This window comes from Syngnathoides biaculeatus, chromosome 10 (assembly GCF_019802595.1).
Source record: "Syngnathoides biaculeatus isolate LvHL_M chromosome 10, ASM1980259v1, whole genome shotgun sequence".
In the NCBI taxonomy this organism is placed as follows: Eukaryota; Metazoa; Chordata; class Actinopteri; order Syngnathiformes; family Syngnathidae; genus Syngnathoides; species Syngnathoides biaculeatus.
Window position 1 is genome coordinate 8,562,843 of NC_084649.1, and position 19,150 is coordinate 8,581,992.

General features: G+C 39.7%; 1 protein-coding gene across 2 annotated transcripts; it reads left to right on the top strand.

Moving 5' to 3' along the window:
* Nucleotides 1-53: 53 nt before the first annotated feature.
* On the top strand, nt 54-18,219 carry kiaa1328 (KIAA1328 ortholog). Of its 2 annotated transcripts, XM_061832055.1 has the most exons (12): nt 54-206; nt 1,222-1,463; nt 1,545-1,645; nt 1,810-1,925; nt 6,710-6,834; nt 7,546-7,695; nt 7,801-7,901; nt 8,041-8,259; nt 8,639-8,734; nt 8,863-8,942; nt 9,700-9,808; nt 17,848-18,219. In XM_061832055.1, the coding sequence occupies exons 1-12, from the start codon at nt 149-151 to the stop codon at nt 18,074-18,076; spliced, it is 1,626 nt and encodes a 541-aa protein (XP_061688039.1). In that variant the 5' UTR covers nt 54-148; the 3' UTR covers nt 18,077-18,219. The 2 variants fall into 2 exon arrangements, with proteins under 2 accessions (XP_061688039.1, XP_061688038.1); XM_061832054.1 differs by having other exon boundaries at nt 7,546-7,901.
* The last annotated feature ends 931 nt before the right edge of the window (nt 18,220-19,150 follow it).

A 19,150-nucleotide genomic window follows, 5' to 3' on the forward strand; every position in this document is an offset into this window, starting at 1 on the left:
AAGGAAGCGTATGCATCTTTGGGGATAGCGCCAACACACGTAAGCCAATAGGAAAGTGTCTTCAAGATAAACCGCCAATAAGATTTTTACATTTGACAAAGAGGCGGTACTCCAATTTCTTCGAAACGTTTTGTTCGGTTGTTTCAACATGGCGGCGGCAGCTGAAGCAAGAAACGCAAAATCTGGAATATTTTGGATGGAGAGTGGTATGTTAACTTTTTATCAGCCCCCGTGGTCTTCTCCAGAGTTTTCCCACCTTCAAGTTTCCTTTATACTAATCTATCCAAAACAACGACGTACTTTTTAGTACTAGTCAAGTATCAAAAGTAGTGAAAGTAGTGAAGTAGTAAAAGCTGCACCGAACCGTAGGAGAACTACAAGATTGGAATGTTTTATAATCGACAGGACCTGAATGTCACTTTACTTTGGCACTGGAAAATACAGTCTTTCCAACATCCAGCCATCCATTTTTTTCGCTGCTCATCCTCATGGGTCGCGGGGAGTGCTGGAGCCTATCCCGGCTATCAGCTGGCAGGAACCGGGGTACACCCTGAACTGGTCGCCAGCCAATCGCAGGGCACATCAAGGCAAACAGCCACAGTCACAATCAAACCTAGTGGCAATTCAGTGTGTCCAATTAATGTTGCATATTTTGGGGATGTGGGAGGAAACCGGAGTGCCCGGAGGAAACCCACGCAGTCACGAGGAGAACATACAAACTCCACACAGGCAGGTCCGGGATTGAACCCGGGACCTCAGAACTGTGAGGCCAGTGCTTTCCAACTGATCCACTCTGTCACCCTTTCCAACAATTATAATAAAATAATAATAACCCACACATGCATCAGTCAATGTGTGAATTATTTTCACTTGGGTCCCCTGCGAGAAGCTTGGTGCACACAGTGAATTGGACGGCAGCCAGATGCGGGGCACAAAAAAATAACTAACCATCCACACTCAAATTCATACCAATTCAGGGTCAATTTATAGTCGTCAATTAACCTACCGTGCATGTTCTTGGAACGTGTGTGGAAATGGGAGTACTCGATAACATTTTACAAGTTGTACGTTATTCTACTGTCTTTGATTACATAGTTTGCAGAGGAGGTAGAACCTTTGGCATTTATTCCTAGTGAGACGAAACGATAAGGGTGGAGAGCACCTGACACCTTTTCAGACTGCATTGTCAAACTTACTGTTTTTTTTTCCCTCCAATGTCAGGAGTGGATGAAGTGGTCTCTTGTAAGCCAGGCGTCATGACGAGCTCAAGTAAAAAAAGCACCAAGATGCAAGCCAGACGCACTTCTGACTGTAATATTGATGTGCCATTAAAGAGAGGTGGCAAAAAACAGAGCTATTTACAAAATGATCAGCATGGTTCTGCATCAGCCCATGCCAGTGCTTCTGTAGCCACTGCGAACAGCCTTTTCCCAGCGCAAGCTCTTATACCCCCAGTAACACAAGTAAGGTTTTCATGATATTTTTTCTCCTTTTTATAAATGATATGGATAAACTGGATATGCAATTAAACCACATTTTTTAAGGTTATATTTGAAAGTAGCAGGACACAGAGCCAAGTCAGTCTAAAAGACCTCTGCCCTGAAGACAAACGACGCATTGGGAACCTCATAGAAGAACTCGCCAGGTGGGGAGCTGTATGGGAGTAATCGCTATGTGTTAATCCAATTGAGTTATATTAATGAAATTCCTCATGCTTTTTGCGTGTTTGCTTGCTTTGTTTTTTCCCCCACATTTTCCACCAGTGTAATTTTACAGTCTCAAAATTTATTGTCTTTTTTTTTTCTCCAGAGTGAGTGAGGAGAAGGAAGAGTCAGTAAAGCGCCTCAAAGATGAACATGATAATTTGGAAAACAAGATACAAAAACTGGAGCAAGAGAACTTGGTTATAGCACATGAAAGAGAAAGTATCCTTTCAGATATAATTGACAAAATTCTGGTATAATAAGAATCGACTATCAATGTTCTCATTTGTCAAACTATTTCACAGATGACCTAGAATGCAATGAAAGAGGCAATTTCTTGGTTACAGCAGGTTATCTAATCTTAATCTTTTATAACACATCTAATTTGAACAATATGTTCTCCCTATGTGTGACAAGTCATCCTTTTAACATGTTCCCTTAATAGTTATGTAATATAATTAGTATTAGTTACTTGTAGTGAACTCTGGTAGAACACACTTTCGTTACTTCTTGAATAATTCCCAGGTGGAATGTGGAAAATGCACCTGTTACAATGAGTTATTTAATCAATTAAATTGGGGGGTGCACTACTGCAGCTATCAAATATTGTTGGATTTGAGTATCCTCCTGAAAATTCGATCAGATAGCTGAGTGATCACAAAGATATATTTTTGCTTGGTTATAGAACAATTATGAACTTCCAAGAGAAAAGATATTTTACTCTAATGAATGGCCAGTTGTTTTTTTTTTTTTTTTAAGATAATCAAGTGTTTTTGTTTCGTAAATCTACACTGTACATAGCAGAAGACTATTTTATTGGATAACCAAAAATTAATAAAGGTGGCATGTTCGCAGTTCTGAGGTCCCGGGTTCAATCCCGAACCCGCCTGTGTGGAGTTTGAATGTTCGCCCCATGCCTGCATGAGTTTTCTCTGGTCACTCTGGTTTCCTCCCACAACCCAAAAACATGCAACATTAATTGGACAGCTGGGATAGGCTCCAGCACCCCCCGCGACCCTTGTGAGAATGAGCAGCCAAGAAAATGGATGGATATTACTTAGTATTTCAGTTTAAACATAACATATGTAGGATTTCTTGTGCTACACAATATAATGAAGACTAATATTATATTAATTAGTATTCTCTTTGCAAATGCAAAATCTTTAATAAAAATAACTTTTCCCATCACATTTTGCTGATGTACCTAATGAATTTTCTGGTGAATGAATCAGTCTTTGCTACATTTTGCTATATAAGTGGAAGTCAACAGGGGGCACTGTTGTCTTGGGCAAGGCGTTGTACAACTTGTGAAATTCCTACTAAAGGCAGACAAATAGGAAGATTCATTTCAATTTTTTGACACCTGCCACAGTTGTCTTTTGTAAATGCTTGCAGCTTATTTGCTTTTGTGCACAAAATCAATTTCACGGTTGGAGCAATGGCCCAAACTCGAAAGCATCTATTAAGTTTGGTATTTACTAAGAAGACTATTGTGTTCCTTTACAATGTGTTATTGTAACCTTTCCTATATGCATTGGATGTCCGTTCCTCTTTGCACAGTGAAAGGCAGAATATTTTTAATCACTAATTTGAGGCTAATAATGTTTTAATGTTTTGTGCACCCCGCTGTCTTCTTTAAAATTCCAATCAGGGTAACCCAGCGTAATCAGTTGAGGCTAAATTGCTGCAAAATATGAAGAGTAATTGACCCTACTGGTAAATTGTATGATTGAAAATGGAAGTGTGTTAAATTAGGATGGCACAGCTCAATTAAATGTGCGCTGAATTGCAGTCTTGGCATTTACACCAAAGTTCTAAACTCCATTTAAAGGTATTTGAGAGAGAAAAATGTTAGGTTCCCAGCACTTTGTGGGGAGTGGGGAATAACGTAGTCTTTTAAAGTGTGAGCAAGAGTCATGAACGTACTTCTCAGGGATAAGGTTCTGGCACTTCACAGAAAGGTTAAGGAGACACCAAAGGCAAACACACTGAACGAGAGTCTTGTCAAATCTAATTCCATGACGCCTTAGCTGATCTTATCTAACCAAGGTTCAGGGTTGACTGTGTGTAAAAAGTGTTGGGCTATACTTTAGCTCTAAGCCACCAAGGATGAGAGAAAAAGCAACCTTGATATTTGGGTGTTCGGCTGACATTTTGAATTGAATTAGTTTCAGACAGAAGTGATGGATTTGTACATTTAAAAGCATGTTGGTATGTTCAGAGGACATCGTGGCACAGCAGGAGCCGCAACTGAAGGAAATCCACAGGTAGCACATGGTAATTTTGTTTGATATGCCATTGTAATCAGATTACTAAAGAAAATATGTTGTCGTTATTGCTTGATTTATACAACACAGAAAACATGTTATAACCTGGACGTTTAGCATGTGTTACGCATCTGTCGACAGCTTCCCATCAGACAAGTCTTAAAATGGAAAACTGTGTGTATTATCACGAAGTATATACAAAGTAGTTTTACAAAATTTCTAAAAGTAGTGGGAGGAACCTGGCTCTGGAACTGAAGGGTTGCTAGGTTGAGCTTCTCCTGCAGTCCTGTCAAAGCCTCACTGACCAAGATACTGAAGCCCACAGTGTAAAAGAGTGAATGAGAAAACCACTGGAGTGTGGTGATGTTCAGGGGTGGTGAGGCATTATTATTAGAGTCAGATTTATGAACCAAACAGAGTGGCGTATTTGCCATTGAATTAACACCCTTTTTTATTGTCTGGCTGTGTGTGCGTGACTTTGCCATCATTTATTTAAATCTCATGACTTTTATGACTGAACTGGAATCCCACTCAAATTATATTTGTTGCACCCATTTGTATTCCTTTGTTTGGCTTCAGTGTTAGGTATGGACCATAACACAATTTATTAATTCCAGTGATATGTAGGCTTTTCTCTTTATTTGTTCCTAATTTTTACTTATTTTTGTGGATGTGACTTTGATTCACCCTTATTTTCTTTAGGTTCGGTGGCATTTACAAGGTTATGCAAGCTGTCAGCTCCAATTATTTCCCCATTATTGCTTCCTTTTACGAACACACTTTGTCATCAATCGCCGCCCCTTTTTGTCCTACACTCCTGTTCAGGCTCAATCCGTTTGATTTCGTGTGCTAAAGTAGGCTTTAGAATATTCTGTCCCCCTCCTGTGCAAATTTGTTCCTCCTTGAAGTGGATTTCATAATTTCATTTTAGCCTCAGCCTGACAGGGAAGTGAATCATTTTGACAGGCCTCTTCAACCCCAGCCCTTGATTTTGAGTATTTTGGGAGAAGGGGGGAGGAGTAAGTCATTGTTGGCAATTTGCAACTGTGATGTCAACCATGGGCTTGCCGTTTACTGTACTTGGCTCTTGACCGATGTCCAAGGATGTGGAGAAAGCCTGTTTTTGTAGCATCTGCCACATAAGTGTCATCTTGTTAGTATTGTTCTTCTTGGATCAGAATGCCTATTGTGCTTGATGTCCAGAGATTACATATTGCCATCACCTTATTAGCATTCTTTACCTTCATGTACAGTGATAGGACACTGGTGCACAGCAAGGCATTCATCATTGTGTACCGATGTTTGTGTGTCATCCCTCACACAACCATTTTTATTCAACGTGATGTACCGTATTGTATATTTATGTCACGGGGAATTATTTGTTTTAAGGGTAAGAAATCCCGGGAAAATATATTTTATTCAAATCTTTTGAGTTATGAATAGCACGCATTTTGCAACGCAACACAATCTTGGATCAGGGTGTGTGTGTTGCTGTGTACACATATTCAGTATCTCCCCTGCAAGACACTTCCTTATTCATGCTGCATAAATAGACCTCCCAGCAATGGTTTACATGATGTGATGTCCTTGTGATGTCCTTTCATCGAGCAAGACTTCTACAGACATTATCAGTGCTGGGGGGCAGGTGGCTTAGATGGAGGGTTCAATCAAAGTGTTTCCTCACATTTCTCAATGTTTATGGAAGCTGCTGTATTGCATTTGTCTTGTGTCTGGTCCTCAATTCAAAGTTGTGCCCCTCTCCCTTTCCCTTTCCCTCTGTTTCATTTCCTCAACCTGATTGAAGTCCTCTAACAACCAAAGTGTTTCCTTATGGAGTGCTCTGCCAACTATTTCTTCAATACGACTCTACTTTGAACTTTGATTTCCTCTTAATATCTGGGCTTTTTTTCTTTAAACGGATGCTGAGAAACTCATCAGCTGGGGTAGCAGGGCCACCATCATAAAAATATATGGCCTGGAGGAAACACACTTTATGGTCAGCTTGGGTGGGAGGATGTGTGTGCGACTTGCTTTTATTGTAGCATTTGTGTGGGAGTGTTAGTGCAGGTGGGGAAATTGTGCTCTCGTGCCTCAGGGTGTTTGTGTGTGTGTCCTAGAAAGACTAGAGTAAAACTGAAGTTGATTATTGAATATGTATGGGTTTTTCTGTGTATCTCATACTCATTACCTTTGTATGTGCTGCTGTGGTTTGGTGGTGCCACTGCCATTAGTGGGCTCCTGAGGCGCAGCAGTAGTCCCGCTCCAGATTAGTTTTCTTGTATCTGCCAACTCTCTGTCTGGCAGAATGCCGGGTATGGCGCTGCCCAGCTCAGCTCAGTTCAGCCCTGTGCAGCATGGATTGAACCAGATGGTATAAATTCTGTGCGCTAACACAAACTCTGATTTTCTTTTTGAACCTTTCTTTACTTTCCTTGACAATTATGTAGCTGTTTGCAGAAACAATAGTTTAATTTCAGTTGCTTGGTATATATAGCCACAATAATTCTTAGTCTCTTCAAAAATAGCTTATCTGCATACAGTGATCTTTTAAAACACACTTTTAAAAGCAATGTTGGCATGGCAGACTTTTTTTTTTTATAACAATGTCGTTGCTATTTTATCAGGAATTTAAATTGTCCCTTAGTTTTAAACCCCATTCTCAAGTGCAAAGTCTAATTTCAGTCCTGGGATCAAGGTTATGTTAGATTGTGCTCTTTTCCTTAACTAATGGTGTGCCAGGCCTCCAGCAGCAGTACAGAGAGTGTCAAGAGCTGCTTGGGCTCTACCAACAATATCTTACTCAGCAACAAATAAAGCTCAACCAGTCCATTGCTGAGCTTAGCCAGGCACAAGCTGACTATAAGGTACGGTAGCATTGGTACTATAGACTCAGTCTGCTGCTAAAGGGTTCATTGAGACTTCATGCAACAGCTCATTTATGGCTAAGTGCCAAAATAATGCATATCAATTGACTGTAGACGTCCCCAGAAGTCGCTTGGTTCGATATGATTACGCCAGAGTAAAACTCTCTCAAGGTCACACTTGAGAAGGGAAGACACTCTTCTGCCTAAGCGTTTGGAGATAGAATAGATGACATGGCCAACCTCATTGTCCCACTGTGACTCTGAATAATGGGTGTTTGCCTGCTCCCTGACCCTTAGCAAATGAGTCACACTCTCCCTTCCCTAGTCAACTATAAGATGGGCTTTTCCTCCTTATGTTTATCTCATAATGTGCCTGACCTTGGTTTACCTGCCATTAATGCTCAGTTGAAAATTGGTCTCTTAATCTTCCCGCCTCTGTCAGGTCCAAACTGGCTATGGTAAGCGTAATAGTACGGTGCACGCCATTGTAATTATGTGCAGTGGAAGAAAATCGTCTCGATGCATACACATCTGAACAAATTGGGTTATCGGTGCATAATTCAAACATTAACAAATTTCATTTTTGGCCAGCACTATATTATCCTCTATGGGTTATAAAGCAACCTTGTCTTTTGACTAAAGCACTCCGCAAATTTTTAGAAGCCTTCTGAGTTGGTCAAAGGGCATTCATTATTTTTCTTGTGTGTTAAGGTGCTGAGCAGTGATGAAACCATGATTAAATCTACTAGCCAAGCTAATGGGCTACTGTTTGATGGCTCGTACCTTAGTCTTGCTGCTAGTCAAACACATCAACCACAAGGGCACAGGAGAAGCAGTGGAAGAAGAGGAGACTCACAAGCTGTCAGTATTCCAACACCTGCTTCCTATTTTAGTAAGAATTGTGCAACTGATGCTGGTGTGCAAGTCAGTGAGCATCGGATTCAGACACGAGAATCTGGTTTGCAGCACTACCAAGGGGGATTCCATAATGTTGGCGATGGCACCCAGCTGGATAGACTAAATGGCCATTCCTTTGAGAAAAGTTGTGAGAAGACCTCTAACCAAAGGTACTGTTGATCTGATGAAACTGTACACCCTTGCTATGTTCAGTTTTTGCAAACATTTAAGATGCCAAGATGATACTTTTTTGTAACTTTCAAATATGTACTGTATTATCAAACCAGTAATGCGCTGTTTTCCACATAGTAACTATGGAGGGACTGAGTTGGCCACTGAGAATAAGGAAGTGGAGACCATCCCTCAACTTGGTTGTGGAGACTGGGAGGAAAAGAGGCACCAGCTGCTCCTACAGAAGATGCAGCTGGAAATGGAGAGAGAGAAGTTGCAGACACGACTGGCTGATCAGGAGGAGCGGCTCAGTAGACAGAATCAGCAGCTGTCCCAGTCACATCTCGACTGCATAAGGTAGACTCTAAAAAAAGAAGTCATTGTATATAGTTAATTAACGTTGATGTCATTTGATTTGTACATTTATTCAACTGGTAAATATTCGCAGTATGGTGAGGTTGTGGTTAGCATGTCAACTTCACAGTTCAGATTATTGAGGTTACATCTCTGCTCCTTTTGATGTGGATTTTGTATGTTCTGGTGGGTTTTACCATACGATCACATTCCAAAAACTGTTTCTTCTTTTAATTGGCAGCTAGGCCTGCAACCTCAATGAGGATAAGCAGGATAAAAAAAAATTAAGGGATGGATGATTGTCAGCTAGCATTGGTACAATGCTCAGAAGTGTGGCAGAACATAACTCCATAGTTTGTTTTTTTTCTCATATTCATGTTAGGTTTCAAGAAGCATGTCAGTCTAAACATTGCAAATCATTAGCAAACAATGGAACATCACATCCGGACCCTCCCCACAGTCAAGACTTTCCCTCCAGGTAAAACAAATAGCCGAGCAAAATAGACCCATAGAAGTCATTCATAGAATTAGAGTTAATTATTTTGGCATGTTTATCAAAATTCCCGATGATAATGCAATGTCTGATACCTGTTGTCTGTGTGACAGAGAGAATCATCATGCACAACAGTGCTTGCATGACAACTTTTCACAAACTGCTCCGCTGGACAAAACTCTTGATTTTTGTGGTGAGTTTTTCCAGTTAATAAGAACGCCATCTTGTTACTTGTCATGAGCATGACATGCCACATATGTTATCTCACCAATTTGTTCAAGAAAGTGGTGACAAAAATTGTTCGGAAAAGCGTCAGCATAAAATTTGGAAATTGGGTTGCTTTAAAGAGCAAATCATAACAAATACTGTACGTGGCACCTTTTCCAAATAGTAATTAGCATCATACATGCTTGACAACCATCCACCTGTTTTGTGCCAAAGCTAGTCAGGAAAATAGTGAAAACATCATTGTCATCAAAAAGAGCTTTAAATATTGTCCTTAGATTTTCTGTTAATGAAACTGTGTTCTTCTGATAAAATGTCGGTGACACCAGTTCTGTAAAGTGGAATGGGCCAGGATTCCAACAGATTGCTGTCAGAAACTTGTGGAACATTACCCAATATGTTCGACCCAAGTCATGCAGTTCAAAGGAAATGCTACTCGATACAAAGGAAACATATGTAAACCTTTGACTGCAAAGAAAATAATATAAGATTCTCTTAGAAATTCTCTTTCCCATTATTGTGGGATTTAACAAAAATAATTTTGGTGACCCTGAGTGATCTGAAACACGAGTGGTTTTGTCTGATTTGACTTCAGACAGTGAGACAAAAAACAAAATGTGTGTTTTTGCACAGTGTATGTAAACCTCTGGCTTCAACTGTACATGCTGTTGAATTGAGTGTTGGTACTTTGGCTTCCCAACAACTTCATCTTAATTTTTTGGCAGATGCTACAGTGCAATCAAAAAAGGACAAAGCCACATCCCCTGTAGAATTCCCTGCAAGCCCTGTGGAGCTCACCACAGTACCTGTGACTCAAAAGACATCTGGATATCGGTAAAGTTTATACTGGACCATATTATTTGTACAATGACAAAATAACAAACGTGCGTGAAGAAACGGAATCTCAGTTTGGGTCTATGTGTAATAAAAACACTCTTTAAACATGCATGCAGTTTTGTCTAAAATGACTCCGATGGTGAGGAGGAAGATTAAGAAGTCAAAGGCAGAGCAGAGAACCAAGTGATGGAAGACCAGCAAGGAAGAGTGTTGTGCAATTTTTTCGGAAGAAGTGAAACGGGGATTGGTGGACAAGAGGAGCTTTCGGAACACAGGGTTACTACAACCAGAGAGACATTCAGGAGAGTACTTAGTGTATCTTCTGTCAGTAAAGGGGAAAAGGAGATTTGGTGGTGCAATCTCAAGTACAGGAAATCATACAAGGAAAGAGGTTAGCGAAGAAGAAGTGGGGCACTGAGAGGAGTGAGAGGAGGAGAAAGAAATACGTTGAGATGTGACGTAGAGCAAGGGTAGAGGTGGCAAAGGCAGAACAAGAGCCACATGATGACATGTATGCCAAGTTGGACTCTAGAGATGGACAAAATAATCTATACAGTTTGACCTGACAGACGGATAGAGATGGGAAGGACGTGCAGCAGTTTAAGGTAATTAAGGATGGAGATTGAAATGTATTGACTGGTGCCACTAGTGTGCTGGATAGATGGAAAGAATACTTTGAGGTGAAAATGAGAGAGAAGGAAGAGTAGAAGAGGCAAGAATAGTGGACCAGGAAGTGGCAGTGATTAGTATGGGGGGAATTAGACATCGGAGGGGATGAAATATGGCGATTTGCTTTGTTTTTTGGGATCATTATCGTATAAAACAGATCTTATTTTGAGCTTCAACTGTTGGCCATATGGCCTCAAGTTTTTCTTCAAAATAACTTCATAAACCTGATAATTCATTTTTTTCTCACTGAGAATAGTAAGTTGTCAAATCCCTGAGATAGAAAGGCACACTGATACCATGATACCTTCACATGGTGTTGTGTTCCTCCCAAATAATTTAACGTTGGTTTCATTTGTCCTCCAAATATTTTGTTAATAGTACTGTGGAACATCCAAATGCTCTTAAGCAACTTGAAATGTGCAGCGATACAACTTTCTCTTTGATGTTCTTCCATGAACCCAATTGTTCTGTGTTTTAGTGTACATATGGTAGATTTTTCATGAGAGATGTGGATGTGCCAGTGATTTTTTTGTCGTCAGCTGTCAGCAGTAATAGTCTTGTTTTTTTTTTTTTTTTTTAACCTCCTTGATTTATTTATACGTTATTTTTTGCATGCAATAAAACACAACACAACACTACAGTACAACTACAATTGGCAGAAGCAAAGGCTGCATGGTGTTGCCCCATTCCATACATTATGCATTCCACATTAGCAAATTCATCTGTTTTCTTAGCTGCTTATCCTCACAAGGGTCACGGGATTGCTGAAGCCTATCCCAGCTGTCAACGGGCAGGAGGCGGGGTACACCCTGAACTGGTTGCCAGCCAAATGCAGGGCACATCGAAACAAACAGCTGCACTCACAATCACACCTCGGAGCAATTTAGAGTGTCCAATTAATGCATTAGCCAATCAATATTTAAAAAAAAACAACAACAACCGTTGAATTCAACATAAATTGTTACATTCAGTTTAACAGTTCAAAACAAACATTTTATTTTATATATTTTTTATACATTTTATTCATTGTTTCAATTATTGTTCATTCTTTTTTATGGTACACAACCCAATAGCTCCAAGGTATTTTATATTTTAAAGACTTGAACATCAATAGAGAACTCATTAATCCTATCATCAAGATCATTAAAAATTTTCTGGTACGACGCCCCTCCCTAGGAAGAAGAAAAAAAAATTGCAACCCCCCTCCCCCACCCGCAGACTACGTGAGTACAGGTCGAAATAACATTCTATATAAAGGAAAATCATATCTAATCCTTATGGACATTGTAGAAAATACCAAAGTAGGAGCTATAGATCATCTTACAATAAAGAATACATTTATTGTTGTTTTTAGTCTGTTACAGAAAATAAAGTACATCAATTTCCCTGAAATAAAAAAAAACAAAAACAAATCATTTATATATAACAATATACAAAACTCTTTAACTTACAAAAAAAAGAAAAAAATCAACATTACGAGCTGTGATGATCTTTCTGTTCCTTCTTGTATGACAAATCATATTCTTCAGGATCGCACATGCCCCCCTGCCACTGGAACAGTCGCCCCCCCACTATTTGAGAAGCACTGTCTTAGATTGAAAAAAAAAAACTGAATACCCAAAGGAAGGTTCTTGTTCTTTCCATTTAATACAATTTCCAAATTTAATTACAGTAGGTCCAATATGTTTCAGATTTTCCATTTGAGCTCTTGCAGTCAATCTTTACAAGACGAGAAGCAACAATACTATGCTTTCTCCAGTTTGAGACAATTTGTCTAACTCTGGGCTGATGAACATCAAGACTTTTACTGATACGTTTGTAACCTTTTTCCAGTTTTATACAACTGTATATATGGTTTAAAGTCCTGATTGGAATCTGATTGAGAGGCTGTGGCATAATTTCATAAGAACTATTGACACCAGGCATCCCAGGAATCTTGGTGAACTGCAATATTTTTGTAAAAAGGAATGGCCCAAAATTTTGATCTGCAACTACTAGAAATGTTTGGCAGTGGGGCAAAAGAGGTTCAACCAGTTACCAGTGTATGCTTTTGCTTTAGATGAAAATAATCTATGCAGAAATGTCAAGAAATTCCAAAGGGTTTACTATTTTAGATACTTCTTCCTGCTACTGTATGACTTACAGTATGTGCATGTGACAGACATGCTCCTCAGGCTACTGTATGTTCTCTATGAAGTATAATTCTGACACTCTCCAAGAACTATATACTGTAGTACAGAAAAGCCCAGGCCCACATTTTAAACAGGATTTGGCAGACTTTCCATTTTCAGGGTAAATTATGATATGTTTTAGTTCAGCTAACTTTTCGGCAGTGAGATGCTAAATGAAGCTTTTACTGGACTAGCTAGCACTGCGGCCAGCCTGTCAGGAGACATGCTGCGTTCCATTAGTCCGCCTGGCAGGGACCTTGCAGCAGGTGTAATTGAACAGACTTCTGGATGCACACACTGCCCTCCCTCCTTTCTCTGCAACAGTAATGAGACAGAGAAAGCAAGAGGCAGCAATGTTTAAAGTAACTTTGAAGTGGCGGATGAGGGTGAGCAGGAAAAATGCTAGGTGCAAATTTGAAGCAGGTGTAAGACTGATCCAAATAGAATTTGTGTGAAAGATATAAGAAGGATGTTGAGGGCAGGTGCCTGTCACACAGCAACGTTATAAAAATTTTAGCCCCCCCCCTTTGAATTCATACATGCCAATAATATATATCTTAATTAACGTAATTAATATCTTTGTGAAGTGCATTTCTCTGTGACAGTGTTAAGCAGCACTGCTGTTTTTTGCAATAGTTTAGTGTGTGTATGTGTGTATGTATGTACACACACACACACACACACACACACACACACACACAGACACACATATATATAGTATATGAAAGAGAGAGTGTGCAATGGAAAGCCAAGACAACACCTAAAATCTATCCATAATCAAACAGCAATCTAGCTCCTTCTCAATGCAAATCAATATCTCAGGTTCAGTCCTAATTGATGGCCTACAAAAAGGTCTCATCGACAAGGTGTTAGTCAAGACACGTCTCCTGATGGGTAAGAGCAAAAAGCTGTCTCAGGAAAATCACCAATTTATATTTGCAATCGATAATAATTGGCATTGGTTACAGGTGTGTTTCATCAACTGTATGTTCCAAGGCCACCTGTGGAGAGCTTCACAAAATCCTGAGAGAATAATATATTCTGCCACTATGGCCTGTATTGCACGCTCATTACGCAAGACACCATTGGTGGAAAAAAAAAGTTCGTCAAAGCTCACTTAAAGTTTGCTGAACAACATTTGGACAAGCCAGTTCAATACTGGGAGAATATAGTTTGTTTTGATGAGAGCAAAATTGAACTGGATGCCATAATGCACACCATATTTGGAGGAGAAATCTCCTCACATCACCCTCATAACACATTACTAACAGTGAAGTTCGGAGGTTTGAACATGATGGTGTGGGCCTGCTTTACAGCAAATAGTACTGTTGAACTTCATTAGGACGACTGGTATAATGTACTGAGACATTCTTGACAAAACTCTGGTGCCATCTACGAGGGTTATGAAAATGAAACGAGGGTACACATTTCATCAGGATAATAGTCCAAAACTGTTATTGTGACGCTGCTTGGTGAAGAGGAGCTGGGAAATATGAATTACGATTCATTTTATGTGCTACATGTAGGTACTTTACCTACCAACAATGTGCCTCACAGAGGTGCCTCATCTTTCAATCTTGACGCGCAAATTGCCAAACAAAGTTTAGGTTAACATGAAGGGACCTTATTAATCCTTTCATGAATCCTGTGCCAGTTAGTAATGAGACAGTTCTGTTGGACCCACCCATCTCATCTACATCTTGCCTGCTATTATGCACTTGCTATTGATTGGTTGGGAAATTGATATGCAGGATATATGCTTTGACCATTATAGTCCCGTCCCCATGCCCCACCCTCTATCTTACTGTTTGGACTGCAAATGAATAAGGGCAGCAGGGTGAGACGGCTATTTTTAATGAAAGAGTGCAGTGAGAGTTACAAGCGGGGATGCATCCAGAGCAGTTGTCTGGACATATTTCAAACTAAATGTGAGGGACACTGTACATATACGTGGAAAAAATAAATCAATTTTATTTGACTTCAAATAGAATAGAATACTGGGTGGCTTGATACACAAGTGTATTGCACATCTGACACACAGTTCTGAGCCTTTCCCTGTGCTTGTGTGAATTTTTTTTTCAAAAGGAACCGGTGGTTACACGGGCGTTGTTTGAAAACCCATCAACTGAATTTGGATCAGGGAGAGAGGACACAGGTGTGAGGGCAGCCTATAGAGCTCGTGCACGTGACGTCACTGCGCCATATTGTTGGTCAAACAGAGCTGCTCGACATTGTGAGAGATAATGAACCGGAGCCGAATATTCACAATGCCCGAGACCTGTCGTGCTGTTGGTAGTCAAAACAGACGAGACTGATCTTCAAAGAGATGATTCTATAGCATACCAGCTGAAAAGACGAGAAAAGATCGATGGATTTCGGCAATTAAAGGGGATGAAAGGTGCCCAACCAAATACACACGCCTTTGTGGCGATTGCTTCATTTCAGGTAGGGAACGTGTGGCTGCAATATGCTTCCATGTACGGAAGAGTCGGCTCCCTGTCCTACATTTTTTCCCCAATCATAGTTAATGAATGGGAGTTTGTGTAAAACCAGGGGTCATTTATTTAAATATTGGTATTTGTATTGAAAAAATCTGAGTGGGTATCCAACACTATGTGGAAATTATTTCAGAACAGATCCAGCAACGAAGTATTTATATGCGTCCAGACTTTTATACGCTTTCAAACTTTTCTGTGTAAATGTCGACGACATATTCACCAGCTACATGTGTAGATCCGCTTGTACAAGAAAAGCGAAAGTGAATTAACAGTCAAATTTCTTATTGGCGAAAACATCAACTTCGGCATTAATTATGGGTCCTCTATGCCAATTTTTCCACGTACCTTAGTTTATTATCACCTTCTGAATGTTTATCGGTATCGGACAAAACTCTGGATGTCGTACTATACGACATATTTTCGTTCCATCTCAACTGAATTAACTTGCAACAATGCTTTGTTAGACCAACAATATGGCGGTCACGAGATTTTATGACGTAGGTGCACGAGCTCTATAAGACTATCTACCCTCTGATGATGTGATGGATGTGGGTTGCCCATGGCCAGCTAATTTCATGCATTGTGAAGATTTTTTGTACCTGACATACATGTGTAAAAAGAAATTAACCACTGTATTAAGAATGTAATGAAATAAAATCACTGTTCCAGTGATGAAGCGGTACAAACGGGTGGCATCGGGATTGTCTTACGAATTGGAGCTCACTCTGCAGTGTACATTTTGTTGTTCTTTTATTATTGATTTGGACTTTTGGACAAATATTACTGAGCTGCCTGGACAGACGGGCTGTTTTCTGACTGCAGTGAAACATCTGTTCCTGCCTGCTGATTTATTTATTTGTTTATTTTGCCTGAATGTGGGCTGCAGTGACAGATTTTCTGGAAGTCCCTTGAAGTAGATTGTCTGGCTGCACCTCAAAGCTTAAAGTCACCAAGTCTCTGTTACACAGTTGAAGCCCTCTGAATCTCTCCTGGCATTCTTTTCTGCCTTATGCCACCCCTTCACCCCACCCTTGCTCCACCACCACTCTGACCAAACTGTACACCCCCCAACCCCTTGTTATAGATTGTGACCGCCGTTAAGTGATGCATTATTCATTACCAACATGTCGTTTGTTGATGGATGGCTGTTTGAGAGCCCTGTCCGTTAAATAAATCAACAAATAAAAATGCAAATTCTCACATTTCGTGAGACGGAACCTAGCCAAAGTCCCTCCTCCTCGTTCCTCTCTGCCTTCCTCTCCATCCACTAAGCTGCATTTGCTTTCCATCTCTTAATTTCTCTCCTTCTCATGGGCAGTCACTCTTACTTTTGCTCACTCTCTCCTGCCTGTTGACAGGGAGGAAACCAAATGAGGAAAATATATGAGGTTTCTTGAGGTCCCATCTCCCGCTGGGCTTTTAAAAATGCATTTATTTTTACAGTTATCCTGTCTCAAAAGTTTCAATGCTTTTTGGGTATTTATTAACCAAGTCAGGAAATGGCTTTCATGAATGTCTACATGAGCACGAGCAAAAATTAACTTTGAATGTCGTTTGTTGATGTCTCTTACCAGCCATTTACAGTACATATTACTGTAATCCCAAGAAATATTATTATACAGCAAATGCTAACCCAAATTCCAATTAAGTTGGGCTATTGTATAAAACGTAAATTAAAACAAGATGTAACCTGCTACAAAAGTACAAAAGAAAACTGAATATAAAATGTTCGAACTCAACACATGTTATGTTATACGTAAAAACAAACATAACTACTTTTAATCACAAGTGACAAGCATTTGGCATGTTGCCAGTAAGTTTTTATTTGTTATTTTGTGGGCTTTGGTGCATGAAGAAACAACAGCGACAAGTGAAGTGTGCGAATGACATGGCAATCTTGTCTATTGATGAATGCCACTGAAATGACCTAGAAAGAAAAGATTTTCTTCTCTGTGGCCGTGCAGTAAATGATCCACGGCAAGTGCATGCCAAACATGGTCCTCACCTAGGGGAGCTGTGAGCAGCGCTCCAGGTGATGCAAATAGATTTGGCTTTAAACGAGTGGAGAATTATGTTAGCAACTTCAGTAAAGCTTTGAAGAATTCATGTTTTGTGTTTGGAATGGTTGTCCTTCCAGTGCGTTGAATAATGTATCAAGACAGACAGACTGAGGGATTGAATCTCTATTAGCCTAATCTTCTTTGTTTTGGTTTATTCATTTCACTAGATATTTGCTCATTTCTATTCCACGCGTCAAGGCACCAAGTTCTTTGCCCCTCTCATACTGACAAGTATGAGTACTATGCACTTCTCTTGGAGTGTACTGATGGTTTTGGCTTGTTAGAGATCAGTCCATATTTCAGTAATCAGTTTGGTGATTTGTTTTTATATTAATGATGTTACTAAACGGAAGGCTGTTGGCAGTAGTTTAGCACGTACTTCATGTATAAGAGGGCCATTTGCATTTCTGCTGCTGGTACCTCAACTTGGTCACATTTTTGTCAAGTTGAAGCTAATATTCCTTCGCAATTTGTCTAAAGTATTTGTTTCCGGTTGCTTGTGCAACAAAGCCACAGTCAATTGGAATCCGTCAGGCTCTGTTTTAAATAAAGCTTTGCCCATGAAATGCCTCTGCAGAAAGACAGTACTGCATATTGAATTAAACGGCAACATTCCTTTTCTCCTCTTTTCCCCCCAGGCCAGACTTCTCTGTGGTTGATTTATTGGATATCTTTAGTCCAAGTCCTGCACTTGACCAATGCAGACCATCATCCTGTAGGTCCAAATCATTGCAACATGGACCGCTCTTCACTTCATCTAAACTCATCTGTAGAAGCCTGCCAACAGCTGTGTTGCCTTATCCTCTGAATTCTCAGCAGGACCTGGAAGAAAGCCAAATATTAGAGGATATTTTCTTTATTTACTGACAAGAAAAAGTAAAACGGTGAAGTTTTACTTGCTTGATCCGGCTCATTTGCCTTTTAGAGATTTTGATTGTAATTAGATATTGTTGTTTTTGGGTGAACTCCTGTAATGTTTTCAACAGAAATAAACCATCATTTATATGGTATGTTTGTAAGTCTCCTTGCCTCTGTATGAAACATTTGACCCCCAAGTAACATTACACTGATGCATTGGGACATGTTTGACCCGATTTCTCAGTTTTTCAAGATATGAGCAGGGTTTAGCAGTTTTTTGGGTTTTTTTGCTTTGATTTATGAGCGAAAATTCAAGTCCACTTCACAAACAAGCAGTTTGCTGGATGGTGAACTATTCTTCCCCCTGAAAAAATAGCCTTCAAAGTGTTTAATGCTATTGTTCAGTTGACGTTTTATGTCAAATGAAAATGTGTTGTTCAATTAAAATAACCACACAGTTTCGCCTTCACAGTTTAGTGCGAGCCCACAATGCAAAACGGCACAGAGACCATAACAAATAGCAACAATACTTATTTTAACCCTTTTGGGAAAGGATATTTGAACGCATGTGATGTGAAATGCAACAAATAATATTGCAGTCAACAGTAGTTGTGGATGTTTTTGTTGTCTTTATGATGGTTTTATACTTCCCCCAGTGGCCAAGTTACGCACACTGGGAGTCTCAATGAGTTAATCGTGATGCACAGTTAAATGTTTTATTGTATTTTAATCTGTTACTGCTACACATTTTTTAAAGTAAATACAGCATGATGTTTTCAATCTTGAAAAACACTACAAAAATGTAGATGTTTATTTGGGAGGCCAAAATTAATGAATGGCCTTTCCGCTAATTTCAGCACAAGTTTCTTTTCTTGAGTGAAGAGTGGTGATGAAACAGATTAAACTCGTATCTCAAGACACGGCTGTAGCAGTCCCCTTAAAAAAAACTGAAAATTCTGAAAACTGAAATATTCATACATGATAATCAGCAGCTCCTCCAGCCAACAAACACGTTGTCTTTTCCAGTATTGTAATTTTTTTTGGGTCCAATAATCATGACGCCACACAGAACACTTTATTCTA

Excerpts from the sequence above, each read along its gene's own strand:
- kiaa1328 (XM_061832054.1), top strand. The coding sequence starts at position 149 with ATGGCGGCGGCAGCTGAAGCAAGAAACGCAAAATCTGGAATATTTTGG. Across the intron at positions 207-1,221 it reads AATATTTTGGATGGAGAGTG|GAGTGGATGAAGTGGTCTCT; the intron begins GTATGTTAACTT and ends CTCCAATGTCAG. Across the intron at positions 6,835-7,545 it reads AGGCACAAGCTGACTATAAG|GTGCTGAGCAGTGATGAAAC; the intron begins GTACGGTAGCAT and ends TTGTGTGTTAAG.